The sequence below is a fragment of the Cheilinus undulatus genome, linkage group 6, assembly GCF_018320785.1.
Source record: "Cheilinus undulatus linkage group 6, ASM1832078v1, whole genome shotgun sequence".
Lineage (NCBI taxonomy): Eukaryota > Metazoa > Chordata > Actinopteri > Labriformes > Labridae > Cheilinus > Cheilinus undulatus.
The window spans coordinates 11,882,813-11,897,933 of NC_054870.1; the positions used below are offsets into that span (position 1 = coordinate 11,882,813).

At 40.1% G+C, this 15,121-nt stretch overlaps 1 protein-coding gene across 1 annotated transcript; it reads right to left on the minus strand.

The window, feature by feature from the left end:
• Positions 1-949: 949 nt before the first annotated feature.
• Positions 950-13,356, minus strand: LOC121511071 (zinc finger protein 518A). Its single transcript, XM_041789589.1, has 3 exons — positions 13,224-13,356; positions 7,150-9,225; positions 950-1,587 (listed from the first exon to the last, which is right to left on the minus strand). Exons 2-3 carry the CDS (start codon positions 9,209-9,211, stop codon positions 968-970), a joined length of 2,682 nt encoding a protein of 893 aa, XP_041645523.1. The 5' UTR covers positions 9,212-9,225; positions 13,224-13,356; the 3' UTR covers positions 950-967.
• Positions 13,357-15,121: the final 1,765 nt, after the last annotated feature.

The following is a 15,121-nucleotide window of genomic DNA, read 5'->3' on the forward strand; positions in this document are numbered from 1 at the left end:
AAAGGAACAGTATACAGGACAGGTGCATCTGTCCTCTGACATGCACGTAGGAGCCACCGGCCCCAGCGTTGGGAACACTGAGGGAGGAAAAGTTTGAGCCGCAGCAGGACTCTGGCTGAGATTGTCGAAGGCTTCGGCCTGATAAGGTGAGGTAACAGGAAATATTAACCCTCCTTTAATAGTGCAATTACAAAAGATAAGATCATCGTTTCAAGTCAAAAGAGAGGAAGAAAAACATGATCTAATCATCTTTAGGCCGCTTGCATCCAGATTAAAAAAGAAATTATTCTGCTTGTACTTCATTGACATCACAAACACAGGTTGTTTAGTGAATAATACTATATTTGGACATAATTTGAAGTTTTAAAAAAGGTTATGCTGATTCTTCTGAGGGCCTGAATAATGCACAAAGAAAGCATACAAAGGCTAAACTAAGAGTCATAAATAAATGTTGAATAGAACAGCTTATTGTCTCTGTTTTTTCTTTATAAACACACAGTTTTGGTTTTTCTGAGTAACTCGTGGGTCTCTGTGTCCCATTCCACAAACATAAATATGATAGCTACCACACTGTAGAGCCTACCCGTACATTGACTGATTCATAGATGGTATGGCAAATATACATATTACAGTGTCTATAAAAGTTTCCTTACGACAGTGTACTTAAATCACCTTAAATAAAGCTATTGCATTGACAAAATATAAACATTACAAAGAACTAAATTATAAACAGCACGTCCTTTTACACATGATCTTTAATCTAAAAAAAGTTTGTATGACGCTACTCAAACAGAGGGAGAGACAACAGAAAAATGTTGACCCTGAGAATGTGAAAGTCATCTGATTCTCCTCCAAACCAATCAGGATTAAGACTTTAAAAAACTGAGAAGACTGCCGATCAGGGTTTCCGTTAATGTTTTCTTATATTGCAAATTTTCCAGACTTTTTAATCCAGTGTGTGCGACGTTTAAGAGTCTTCACAGTTTGGCTGTTTCCACTCCATCAAGTGTCGCTGTCGATGGACCATCCACGTGTCCTGACATACAAACACCCTGCCGCAGAACCAGCAGCTCAACTTTGTCACAGTGTCTCTGCTGGGAGACTCGGCGCCCACCACCTCGTACTTTTTCCTGCTCAACCTGCGAAATTTCATTTTTAACAAAAACCTCTCCTGTACAGAGTTTTTACTGAACTCCGTGGGTTCAGGTTGGCAGTCTGCGTTCACGCCTGAGAGAGCGTTCACCGTCCTCCGAGACAGAATGACCTTCTGTACCTCCCCTCTGTAACGGTTGATGACCTCCATGATCCTGGCCACCTCAGGGATGTCGGCGTCTGGGTGGTTTAAAACCACGACAGGCTGGTCTCCAGCTGGACGCTTCACCAGCTGAGAGGGACTTAAGGCGACAAGCTTCAGGGTCCTCTCCAGGCTTTTTGGGGCTGGCTGCCACTGGTTTTGAGAGTCAGGGGGGGACTCAGGTGAAGTAAGGAAAGCTGGGCTAGGGTCTGCAGGCGCAACTCTGTCTGTCGCTACGTCAACAGTCTGCTCTGAAGAGAGAGAATGGCCACATTCCACAGAGTTTATCTCACCTGCAAGACAAGGAGAGAAAACACTCGATTAAAAACACAATAAAGGTTCATGATTATAAAAAACACTTCAGATGCACAAACCCTTCATCCAGCTGCTTTAGACAGTCCTATTTTCTTACAACACAACAGATGGATCAATAGCCTTGATCATGTTGTGTCACACACAGTTTTTATACAAAATCATTAGAAGGAGAATCACATTGGTGTTTTTAACAAGGTTGGGGCTTTCGTTTAAACATGTTTAATATTATTAAATTAGAATGGGTTGTTTGCAGATAAAGTCACATGACAGCAAAGAACTCCAAATATGGGGTCAAGAAGTGATTTTGACAAAGAGAGTGCCTTCAAATTCAAAGGTTTTGTGCTGTTTATGGATGTGACACCTGCTAAAATTGAGAGAAAAAACAATCTTGAGCTTCTTTTGAGTCTTGAAAGTAGGGATACATCAAGACAAAAAGTTGAAAAAGATAATTGAGAAACAACGGCAAACATAGATTTAAAACCTGCATTTGAAGCCTGGAGGATTGGATAAGGTCTATTTCCACCTGGCGGCCTGGTTTGGTTCAGTAGAGTTTGCCACAATTTGTTGCGGTAAACCCTGATCTTGCCAATGTTTCCACAGTTGATGCTCATCCAGTCTTGCTTGTTGTGATGGTCTCTTTTAAAAGATCCAGATCATTTGGCTCAGCTCAGTAATAAAAGCTGGCCTTTTGGCTCCCACACAGCTCTTTAATTGGTGCCAGTTTAGCTTTTTAAATAACAGCAAGAAAAATGGAAAGAAAGAAGCCAGCTCCAAAATAGGAGCCAGGTCCTTGGGTTCACATAAAAGGGCTGTTTAGTTTGTGAACGACACATTATTCAGTCACTCTCTCCACAAAGGTTTTTTTTGGTTGATGATGTGTCGCTATTAAGCATGACAAAACAAAGCTCAAAAGCTGTTAAAGAGGCATAGCAAGCCTCTTGGCTCAGTCCAAGACTACTCAAGACTCTCGTCTCCCTTCATTTGGCTGTAGTTGGACTAAGTCATTTGTGATATCAACCACCTCTAGGCTGGGCAAATCAGTTAACTCATAAGGGAGAAAATCTTTCTTTGTAAGGTGAAAGGATCCTAGCTAATGTATGAAGGTATTGCAGGTCTATCTAGAGCTTTAATGTACCAACTTCTCCCAATTCCCATTGATTCCTAACTAGCATTCTTCATTTCTTACCCCCATCTGACCTTTGCAAGTCATTCAGGTCACATGACTGCAAACAACCTGTTATAGGACTTAGTTATCTAAAAAGGATGCAGAGTTGTTTATCAAGGAACTAGACTGAAGTTCTGGCTGAGAGGAGGATGTTTCAAACCCTATGACTGTCCCTGGCTACAGTGAAACAAACCAATGTGAAGCCTTTGGAACTAGATTTTGCAGAGGTACTATAGAGACAACCCCAGTCATGCTGTCTTATTTAAGCAACTCTGATCATTTTACTCATTTTCTCTTGGGCGTCTGCTGAAGAGTACTGTTATGCTTTGAATTTATTTGCTGTTTAACCTTGCATTTGCATAGGAAACCAATAAAGAGCACAGGAGAGAGTTAAGGCTGTATACGACTACCTGATATGTGGGATGTAAACTGCAAATACGGTTGCATTTAAGGGGGGTCACTATGAATCTACAGAAACATTAGTTGAGCTAATGACTAGTATACAAAACACACCCTTAATGATAATTGCACTGTTTCTCTAATATCTTTCTCAAACAGACAATACAGCCCCAGTGTTCTGTTAAATGAGTGGCTGTGTTAACTGGTCACATTCAGTTGACTGCATTTATATGACATCAGTAGTGAAGCTGTTGAAAGAGCTGTTTCCACAAATGCCTACAATGTGTTTATTTTTATTATAATGTCAAAATAGGCTTATCATATGTGTATTAGCAAAGAATTAGCCTAAACAACAAACACAGCCATGGCTACACTTAGCTGAAGGCCACCAGTGTCTGATCACTTACTGAACCAAAACACCAATCTTGCTTCCTTAGTTTTACAGGCTTTCACACTGACTTCTAAAACAGATATTACTGGACTAATCTGTTAACAGCAGCTCTGCTCTCAGCTCTTAATAATCTACAAGCAGAGCAGGGATGAAACACTCATTTATAGCATGAAAGTGCATTGTACTATGTTTTTTTACCACTGTTAATAACAGGGTCTGATAACAGAAAGGAGACTTCTGTGGATAATCTGACTCCATGTTTATATTAGCAAAGACAGAATGTGTAAAGGAATTCTAATGTCACATTAGACTGAACTGTAGCTCTGCAACTCCAGTCATGATACCAGATTTTTAAACTACAATTCAAGAATACTGAAAATCAGGCAAAAAAAGAAAACTGAAACAAAAACCGATAGTCTTGAGCTGCAAAACTGTGTAAGATGTTTTCACATTTTTAAATAAACTCATGCATACTGTCTAAATTCCATAAATACTTTGGTTGCATGTCAAATATTTGAGCAATTCAAGCAGGGCGCTGTAACCTTGCAAAGAAGATGGATAAGCCAGACTGACATTTGCCTGTCAACAGGCAAATCCACCTTGAAAAGCTCCAATCCACAATGTTGGTGCCGACCCGAACGCTGTTCAGAACAACCAGAGTCAGTTGAGGAGAACAAGGCGGTCAGAACTGGACCACTTTCTTTAAAAAAGAAGAGCACAGAGCCAGACCGAAAGCTTATCTTGGCAGAGAAGATGTTAATGCACATCTCCCGACTGGCCTTAGCATCAATTTTATTCACAGAGAAGCTCCGCATTTAAACATGTATGGCAGCAGTAGCCTGCCAGCCTGTTGTCTTGTCGCTATTGTTAGCCTGTCAAGAATGTGACTGACAGAGCGTTCCTCCAATCACCTTCCGAGAATTTTTTGAAAAGTCCTGCCCTTCCCAAACGCTTTCAATGGGAGCCCACCTAGATCAATGTGAAATATATCCATGCAGATTTAATCTTTACATTTAAAACACTTCAAATCATCTGCATTAAAATAATGGAGACTGTATCGTTATAAAACATCAGGTGTTTAAAAGTATCAGAGTACTGAAAAGTCTGATAACATTGCCCCGGTCACAGCCCCAGCTGCATTCTTGTGTTTGCTCATGGAAAAAAAGTTCCTCTAATTTTGAATATTTAACTGTTTTAATCAGTGCACATATGAGTTTAATTTCTTTAGAACAAAAAAGGAGATGAACTTGGGCTAGGGAATATGACTAGTTTTTTTAAAAATACATTAACTTAAATTGACAAAAGTATATGGCCACACCTGTTAACTACTGAATTCAGACCTGTTACCACAGGTGTATAAAAAGCACCTAGTCATGCAGTCTCTATTTGTGATACAAAATGGGTCATTCTGAAGAGCTCATTGGCTTCAAGGGTGGTGCTGTGATGGATGCCACAATTGCAATAATATAGTTTGTGAAATGTCATTCCTGCTGGATAATCCACAGTCAACTGTAAGTGATATTAACAGAAACTGGAAGCATTTAGGAACAACAGTGCCTCAGTCACAAAGCAGACCACGTAAAATCACAGCCCAGGGTCAACAACTAAGGCACATGGTGCATTGAATGTGTTTCCAGATGCTGTACATTATGATTATTTTTGTTAGGCTGTGTTCTGAGTCAAATAAAGGTCTAAAATAATTTGCTAGTCTGCACAGTCAGTCCAGAAAGTTCCCCCCAGTATCGGATCAGTACTAGGTATCGGAATTGGTATCAGGAAGGAAAAAATGGTACTGGAACATCTCTACTGCTAACTGTGAAGTTTTGTGGAGGTGTAATTATGATATGGGGCTGGTTTTTCAGGGTTTGGGCTAGGCCCTTTATCTCTGGGGAAGGGCAATCTTAATGCTTCAGGACACCATGATTTTTTTGGACAATGCTGTGCTTCCAACTTTGCAGCAACAATTTGGGGAAGGCCCTCTTTTAATTCAACATGACTGTACCTCAGAACACAAAGCAAGGACTTTAACAACATGGTTTGATGAGTTCAGTATGGAAGAACTTGACTGGCCAGCACAGAACCCTGACTTTAACCTATTGTGCAACTTGGTGTTGAACTGGAACAGAGATTGCAATCCAGGCCTTCTCATCCAACATCAGTGCCTGCCCTCAGAAATGCTCTACATAATGAACAGGCAGAAATTACCACAAAACACTCAGGCTGTAGCTAATAGCTGCAGGAGCCAACTTCATATAAAGGTGTATGTATTTAAATAAAATGTCATTACAGTTCTTATTTATGTAATGGCCAGGTGGCAGAATACTTTTGTCCATATAGTGTATATCATTTTATTTTCCAGTGAGAGGTAGAGTAGGACAATATTGTTTCTATCAACGAAGGTGATAGCGATGGGGAATTTTAAAAACTGTCAGGCCAAATTCTCAGTAAAAGATTATCACATGCTAAATGACCGCAAGATTATTTATTCAAAATAATTAGTATAAATGGGAAGTTATAGTTTTAATTATTTCAGGCTCATATTTTTCCCTACAAATGGGTAGTTCTTTTTCATGCCATTGTACTTGTTCATGTTGACACTGTGCAACTGTAGATTATTAGGCCAGGGTGGAACTGATTTTGGTTTTCATTATTATTATTATTCAAGAGCAAAGGCCACTTAAATATATTGCACATCAACATCCAGCTGAAGAGAATTACATGCTCTTGGCCATGTTGAAATACTTCACCTTTAGTGTTTAAGTGAAACCCATCCAGGTATAGATCAAGACATGCTTTGTAATTAAAGGGAGGAGCAGCACATTAACAGCTTTCCATTAATGGCTTATTAGGCAAATAGCCAATCACTGTTACGGATTTTGTGATAGCCAATCAGATTTCAGGTTGACCCTGGCTACCACTGTATCCATCCCTACTCAGGATGAGAACAATGCTCTGTCTACTACACTGTTGGCTTATCTCTGCATTCAAATACAAAATAGGAGCAAACTTTACGAAGCTGCCAGACTTCATAGAGTGTTGGTGCTTGAAGATGATTAGCACACAATCCTTTATAAATGAAATGTTGAGAAGGTTCAGATAGCAAAGCAAAAAAAGTGCTATTCAAGCAGGTATTTGCTGCCTCGATCCTTTTAGTGTTTATTCATATGGACATTATGAATTGAGATTGTTATTTCTGCTGTCAATATATTTATCATGTTCACTGGCATCTCACATAAGTCATGAAAAGAAACGTCAACAATTTTTCTTGTAAAAATGGTCGCAAGATTAATGCAGCAGCCTAGTGTTGAAACTAAGAGGTTCAAACAGTCAGGCAGCTTTAAGTTAAAATGCAGGCTGCATTTCAGTTTCATTTTAGAATTTATTGCAGGTCAATTAAAAATTAACTTTCAGCTTGAGGTGGCCCAAAGGCCATAGTTTGGACTATATGATCAATATCAAGATACACAAGATTATATCCAGATCATATTTTAGCCACACTGCCCTGCCCTGATGTCAAGAAAATGCCATTGCATGATAAGTCCTTTACCATTATGTGTATGTGGAGCCTATAATTTGCAGTCTTACCATGTGGTGTAATGGCAGGCTGGGATTCAGAGGAGGACTTGTTGGAGCTGCTTTGAGAAGTCACTCCATCAGCGGCTGAACTTGTCTTATCACCTGACACACTGTCGTCCGTGTCACCGCTGGACATTTGGACGCTCTCAGGGCACGAATCTGCAGCCGTCCTGCCAGCTGAACTGCTCCTGTCTACCTCTGTTTCCATTGGCTTCCCTGCGTCATCTTTCATTACTTGATGCTGCAGGCCATCGAGCTCCATCTGTATATTTTTGTCCATATTTTTAGACTTCGTTGGCATTCCAGCACATCCCGGGGTCACCTTTTCTTCTGGCTTTGAGGTTGAAATGACAGCTTTAGACAGGTCGTGCAGGTTAGTCTGAAGAGCTTTGGTCAATTTCTTCTGTTGCACTTCTAATGGCGTAGTTATTGTCTCTCCTGATGACGCATGAGGGATCTGCAGTCCAGGATCCGTCAGACCGCGTCCTGATGGAGACAGGGAGCTCTGAGATACCCACTGCTTCTCTTTCACTGGATTCTTCTTTAGCACGATCTTCAAGGCCAATGCTGCTGATCTTTCATCCATTTTTTTACACTTTCTTCTATGTCCACCTTTTTGTCTCTTATTTTTTGGTACAACTTTATGAATGGATGTCTGCTCTACACTCTTATTAGAAATATTGTTCCCATTTTCTTCATGCATAGGCTCCTCTTGTTTCTTAACATGTTCCACTTGGTTCTGATCAGTTTTTACTTCCTGGTTCTCCCTATTTTCTTCCATTTGTGCACACTTGGATGTCTCGTTCAGGGTGGGCAATGAAACATCTTTAATATCTTGTTTGGTTTCAGGTGTGCCATCGTTTAAATCCGACTGACATCCATTTTGGTTGACAACACAGTGAGTATCGTCTCCGGCACTTTCAGGTGGAACAGATTCAGCTGGTGATACTAGTTTTAACCTTTTGGCGTATTTAGCGCCATTCTGGGCGACTGTGATTTTGTTTTTGACTGTTAGGACGGTGAGATCTGCCGCGTTCGACATGATCCCGTTCTCTGACTTTGGGTGAAGATTCATGTCCTGCGGGACGTTCGATAAAACATTTTTAAGGGCCTTGGTCCATCTCTGGTCACCGCTTTCCCCAGCGACAGATTTCATGAGAAACTGCTGAGTCTCCTCCAGCGTCGTTTGAGGATCTGACAGATGGCAGTATTTATCGAGGAATTCTTTCCCCGGCAGAGCGAGGCAGTCCTCTGTCAGCCAGCACATTTCTCTAACTGCACTTCTCGTAAGTCTAGGCTTCATTTTTGGGATTGGGGGGTCATTTGGTTTCATTGCTATGGAATGAACCTCCTTCTCCTCCTCTTTCTTCCTACTCCTCTGATTACCGTTTTGGCAGACTTTGATGTGCTTTGTAATCAACCATTTGTGAGATGCCTCGTAGCCACAGTGGTGACAACTCAAAGGTTTATTCTTGTGCAGCAACAGATCTCCATCAGCTCCTTCCAGGCCCAAACTGTGTGCATATATGTGCTCTAAAAACACTCCAACGTCGCCTGTTGAGAACTTGTGACATGTTTCACATGAATATTTGCCATTTTGGCAGTGACACAGAGTCAGATGAGCGCTAAACTCAGACCATGTACGTTGAACATTGTCATTACAAATGATGCAGCTAGAAAAAGTGTCCTTGTGGCTTAGCAGATGAACCTGAAGGTAGGAGAACTCATGTGTGCTAAAAGCACACGTATGGCAGGGAAACATCGGGGGGCTCCCTCTGTGTTTCTCCTCAAAGTGTCTCACCAAGTCCTTGGGAACATATTCCACATTGTCCCCGCACTGAGAGCACATGAACCTGAGTGTTTTTCCGCTGTCGATCATCCTCTGTTGTGCTTCCTGGGGGGGCTTCTTTGATGAAGGCCATGCTGTGCATTGCCCCCGCTCCCCTGCTATCTTCTTTGGTCCATGCTTATCTTCACTTTGCATAGTCGGGGGCTGAACGGCAGTCTTCCTGAGGTGGAGCCGTTTGTGCCAATCTCTATTCTTCTTGTTGACACGCCGTTTGTAGTCCATTCTTCTACAGGTTTCTGGCAGTGAAAGAAAACACAAATAATTAACAAAAATGGCAATGGCACAGCTTCAAAGTCAATGAAGTTAATCACAGCGTTTCAGATGTGCAGTTAAATAAAGCTACTTGCATGATCTTTGTATTGAGACTGTGCTGTTGTGACTTTGTGTGTTGAAATAAACTGCAGCATGAATTTAAATGAGCATTTTATATCAGTTAGTGAAATAAGGGGGATGAATTGTTGATACCTTCTGATACCAAATAATGTAGAAGATCTAGAAGATCTAGAAGTGATCTAAACCACGGGTTCTCAACTGGAGGTCAGGATTTAAATGTGGGTTGTGGAGCTGGATTCAGTGGGCCTGAATCTGTCAGAGTCCTTTGAATTATTTTTCCATCAACTGACGACTGACTGACCCTGAATTATTCAGTAATGTTTATTATGAATTTACCCAAACCCATAATGGTTTTTTTTTAAGATTTAAAAGAACACTTGGGGGGGGGGGGGGCAGGGTTTGGTACTCATTTCTGGGACTTTTCCTGTAAATTAAGAAAATTATCAGGTCTTTTCCCAGAAATGTTTTCAGTCCTGTCCAGTTATATTTCAGGATTTTTCAGTGGAAATGTAAAGGAATTTTTGGGAGTGCTCCTTGAAATTCTTTTGAATTTCATCTGGGATCTTTCTTAAAAACTTTCAAAAATCTCTAATACATTTTAGGAAATGATATTCTTTATAATTTATATATTTCTTTTTTCTTTAGTCTCTTTGTTCTGTCACATTTCTATCTGGGATACAAACAGCATCATCTTTCTTAAATAAATCCAATTGATTTAAAAATAAATCAAAGATTTGGGTCTCAATTTCTCATAATGGAACTTTTGGCAGGTCCCAAAGCTGGACCACTTGAGAACCACTAATGTAAAAAATACAATTGTGATAAACAACATTTTTAAAAAAAAAACAGAAAACCATTAAAAACATCTACATCCTGAGATTGGTGTATTGGAGAGAAATAAATCCATCTAAAATTTAGGAACAAAAATGTTACAAATGTGTAAGATCTTTTTATAATTAAAACCCATGCTTTCCATGTATCTGGTGCCTAGGACTTCATTTTTATGTATCAAATGCAGGTTTTAAAAATTGGTATTTTGTCAGAATGTATGACGTTATTGGCATGATATCAGTTTTGTAAATATTTCTGTGTACGAGTTTGAGGCAGGACCAACAGACCTACGTCTAAAAGATTTTTCTTTGGTCTATTTTTGTCTTTAAACTTCAAAGTGTGTTTTAAAGCCTGAAATTTTAGGTCCCAATTACACGTATTTATCAGTTTTGATATCAGTTTCAGCTAAAATAAATCTGGAAATATTTGCATATTGGAAAAAATCCCATCTAGTATTTTGACAGCAGGTTCAATCAATCTCTCCGCATTTATCTTCTTAACCCCTGCCAATCTGCAAATTAAACACTGGAAAAAAAACTCACGGCTTGAGTCAAAACAAGAGAAATTAGTTCAACTAAGCTGCAAAATCTTCCTGTTATACTAAATTCATTGCAGAGATAATATTTTGTCCCTCATGAGACTTGACTGTCTAACAGTAACATTGGTATGGCAATGTTTGCATGCAAAACATAGCATGCTTGTATTCAAATATAGTCCATCTACGCAGATTAAAAGGATTTCCCCCTTACAATCCAGTTTACATGCGTTGGTGTATTGTAAGATTTAAAGTGCAAACTATTTTGTGTATAACTCACAGAGCCATGCAAAAACCTTGAGTAAAACTCACTGAGAGCAGTTTAATATGGCCTGAATACAAATCAAAAGAAGTCTCCTAAAACTCAAGTAACATTGGAATTTGTTGGTGTAAAAATACCACATTAATAAGATCTTTATCTAGAAGGGCGGTCAGACTTTCAATGTTCTGATACTTTTACATACCTCAAGTTTCATAACAATACAAACTCCACACTTTTTATGATTGATAGTATTGAAAACTCCTACACCCTCTTATTTGCACAAAAATAAAGGCAATATTTTGGTGCAAAAACTTATAGAAATATTTCATTTAGAGCAAATTTTGAATTATTGATGGGAGCATGTCCACCTCAACAGTAGATGGCAATATGACCGCATTTCAGCTAGCTGCAGTGGGCCTTCTTGGTGTAGGGTACAGAAAATCTGACATTAAATTGAATACTTTACAAGACCTTTTTAAAGACTCTGTCAATATATATTTTAAGATTTCTTACTGCATACATCTGGGACACAGTTATGTGCATGTTTTGAGAGATTCTAAGAAAAAATGTGATATTATAGTCAAGAAATTGCAGATAGTGTTTGTTACTGTAGTATGCAAATAAAGCTTTCATTGAGATGCATGCAGTGCTAGCATTAAAAGACTGCTAGTATGACACTTGGGAAAAGCTTTACTGCAAAGCTGCCTTTTATTTGCAAAATCATGCAAAATATTTACAGTTATCAGCCCGAACCTCAGCTTCTCCTCCAACCACTTCTCAGAAAACTTGGATTTGTCTCTGATTTACATGCACACATCACATCACAAGGTTTACATGTTCGCTATGCAGCTGAGCTGTAAGCATGCACAGATAGCTCAACGGGTCAGAACATAGACATCAACATCAGATCTGGTTGAGTTCCATCAGAATCTCATTTGTGCTTCCAAATGCAAAAAACAAAAGCAGAAAAATTAGCCAACAACTTCTTTTGACACATATGATATTAAAAACAGCTGCAAATTTTCAAGTCAGCACGGGTATTTGGTACTTTCTTGAGGAATTTTCAAATTCTATTACAAAAATCTTTTTATGTAGTGGGAAAGGGAATTAAACCTAGAGGAAAAGACCTTAATTTGTATGTCATGGATGTACTTGGATGTAACTTACATGGATGTATATTGAATTTCCCTTTGGGGATAAATTAAGTTCTTGTGTTGTATTGTACTGTATGATCACTTAGAGCGTCCATACATCATAGACTTTTTTGGCAAATTCATTTCCTGCCACACATTCACGATCCATTGTAAACAGCTTCACAACCTTCTTTTGGGTCCCGACCCACCAGTTGAGACCCACTGCTGTAAAACTATTGCTGGAAACAAATATTGAAAACCTTCCTAACCTTGCAATCTTATCATAATCATTATACTATAGTGATATTCCTAATGATTATGTAAAACATTGTGCAGAACATAGTGCAGTTAAATGCATTCATATGCATGTGCTTGTTTTGAACACGTTTAACTTGAAGTAACAGTTCATGCATAGGTTCGTGAAACCTGCAGAGGAGCATGCAGCATTCATAGACCTGCTCTGCTACCTGTTGCTGGCTAGGGTTCAAAATCTCTCTGCATAAATATTGATTCATCACACTAAGATCAGACAGAAAACATGGACAGTAATCAGCACCCAGGTGCAGGAAACTGCTCTAAAGCTCACCTGCTCACACCATAGTTGCCCTCAACTTCATGTTAAATACACAACTACACGGAAGGTGCAAACGTAAAATCTCCGAAACAACTCAATGCATAGCAAATAAAGCAGATGTAGCAGCAGTTTTTTTTTCATCAGATTATTGTGTGTACGCTGCGGCCATTGTACACTTTGACTTGACCACAACAAAGTGATGAGACAGCCTGCCTTTGTACCGAGCAACCACCACCGCCTTGGGAATAATGAAGTTACCGATAAAACCGTCCCGTAGTGCGACCGTTGGCCCTCCGTTTTTAACACGGAGACACAAACGGTGCTATTTAATGTTAGCATCCGAGCTAACTGTTGGGACGCTTTCTGAAACAGCGTTTGAGTGATTTGAATTGACGCGACAGCAGCTTACAAAGACGAAATAACTTGAAGAATAAAAAGCGTGGCAGCAAAGTTAGACCAGACTAGTTTTAAACCTTCACGTCGAGTTATAAGTACGGATATATCTGCAGGGTTATGAACGTTAATGCTAAAGCTGTAGTTATTAGCGTAGTTGTGTCGGTTTTTACCTTTTCTTTTGTGGAGAGCTTGACAGCTCAGCGAGTGGCAGCCATGATGGTCTCATACGGGGATTACAGCCTCTGAGCTGCTTTAGCCTTTAGCCTGCTGGAGCCTCCGACAGAGAGGCGTCCTGTCCCGGGCCTACACAGACACTCACAGACACTGAACTGGTCATAATTTTGTGTTTAATTTATCACCTCGGTATGTTTGGGTCAAGCGACCGCAAAATGGGGTAAATAATATGTAAGGCAAGCTTTAATAAATCTGTCTGCAGCATACAAAAACCAACTGAAGGCTCCATTCGTCAAATTAACTCTTCAAACCGTGTTGATATGGAGAATGCATGTTGTCAGATTATGTTGTTATCTATAGTCACTCAGTGTGTCTTATGTCTGTCCCAGATATCAAGACTGCATAGCCCGCTACAAAACTACAGCACTCAGGCACTTTAGGGCCATTTTTGCACTCACAACTCTAAAAGGGGCACTGCTAGTAAGTGTTGAGTGGTTAGAAATCCCCCAGTTGCTGTGAGCGAAGCTTGACTTGACCTATGTGCTGTTGGACAAGTTGTGGTCCTGTGTTGCAAGCTTGGGTTGAAATGGGTTAGGGGAGAGTGAGGTAAGATGATACAGTGGGTAAGCTTACCCAACCCCTGTTTTAGGTGACCATTTCTTGTAATGTGTCCACACATTTAGATGGCAGATGCCATTTCTATCTTGCTGTGTAGGGAGGAAGTTAGGCTATAAGGGTTTGGCCAGTGATACTCAACCTGTGGCCTCTCTAGTTTTAAGGCTTACCTGGCAAAAATAATCCTTCTGAAAAACTTACTTATCCACCTTATTCCTGAGGCCACTACTGTAATGCTGCGTTCCAGTTGTACTGTCTGACTTCCCAGTCGGAAATTTCATCTGGAACGCCCCCTGAAGTCGGATTTCCGACTCAAAAAGTCAGACAATCCTCACCAACCCCGACTTGACCACGTCATAATCCAAGATGGCAGCAGCGTGCATCAACAGAAGGGAAAGCTCTCGTAAATTATTTATTAGCACTTCTGTTTTGTTTTTGTGAAATTAAGTGGTATATGTAGTACTGTCCAACGTCTATCTGTGGACATGGTACTATGGTGTTTGTATGTGTAAAATAATGTGTTATGTGTTGTTTTCAACTGGTATAGCTAACAACAGCTAACAAGGGTAAACGTTGCAACAAAAACAACAACAGGTTTTCCGACTTGTTTACTGGAATGCCGTCAAGTCAGGTGTGACGTCATTCCCAGCTCTGACTTCCGAGGTAAATGGAACGTGGCATAAATCTGAATATGGGCGAAACTTCCGGTGCTAAAATGGAACTAAACTTAAAAAAAAAAGTAAGGTAATTTGTGTTTGGTACATTATTTTTTTGTTGTAACAATGCTTCTTGGCAATAAATCTTTTACCGTTGGAAAGCCTCTTTATTACCTTTTTAAATGATGCCACATTTGTAAGGATCATGCATTTGTGGGATGAGCAGCAAAGCTGAGTATGTGGGTTGCGCCCATGAAAAATGTGCCAAATCTTCTCTGCCAGTGCCAGCTTATGCTGCTGTTGCCATTGACTCTTGTTTTGAGCTTCTGGTACCCCCAGGTGCTGCCAACCAGGTGCCTGATTGGCAGCTCCTGTAAGCATGGGCCCTGCTACAGTGGTCAGTAGATGTCTGCTTCAAGAATCGGCATGCCACGTTTAACTGATCTGGATAGGGCCCATCAGTTGGGCAACTTCAAGCTGGTGTTCCGCAAAACCAAGTTGCGATATTGTTTGGAGTGAACCCTAGTACCATCCCTGAACTGAAGGCCAAGTTCCATATAACGGGGAATGTCAAAAGCCGTTTTTACAGAGATTCCACAATAAAGGCAAAAAGGAATGCCCGT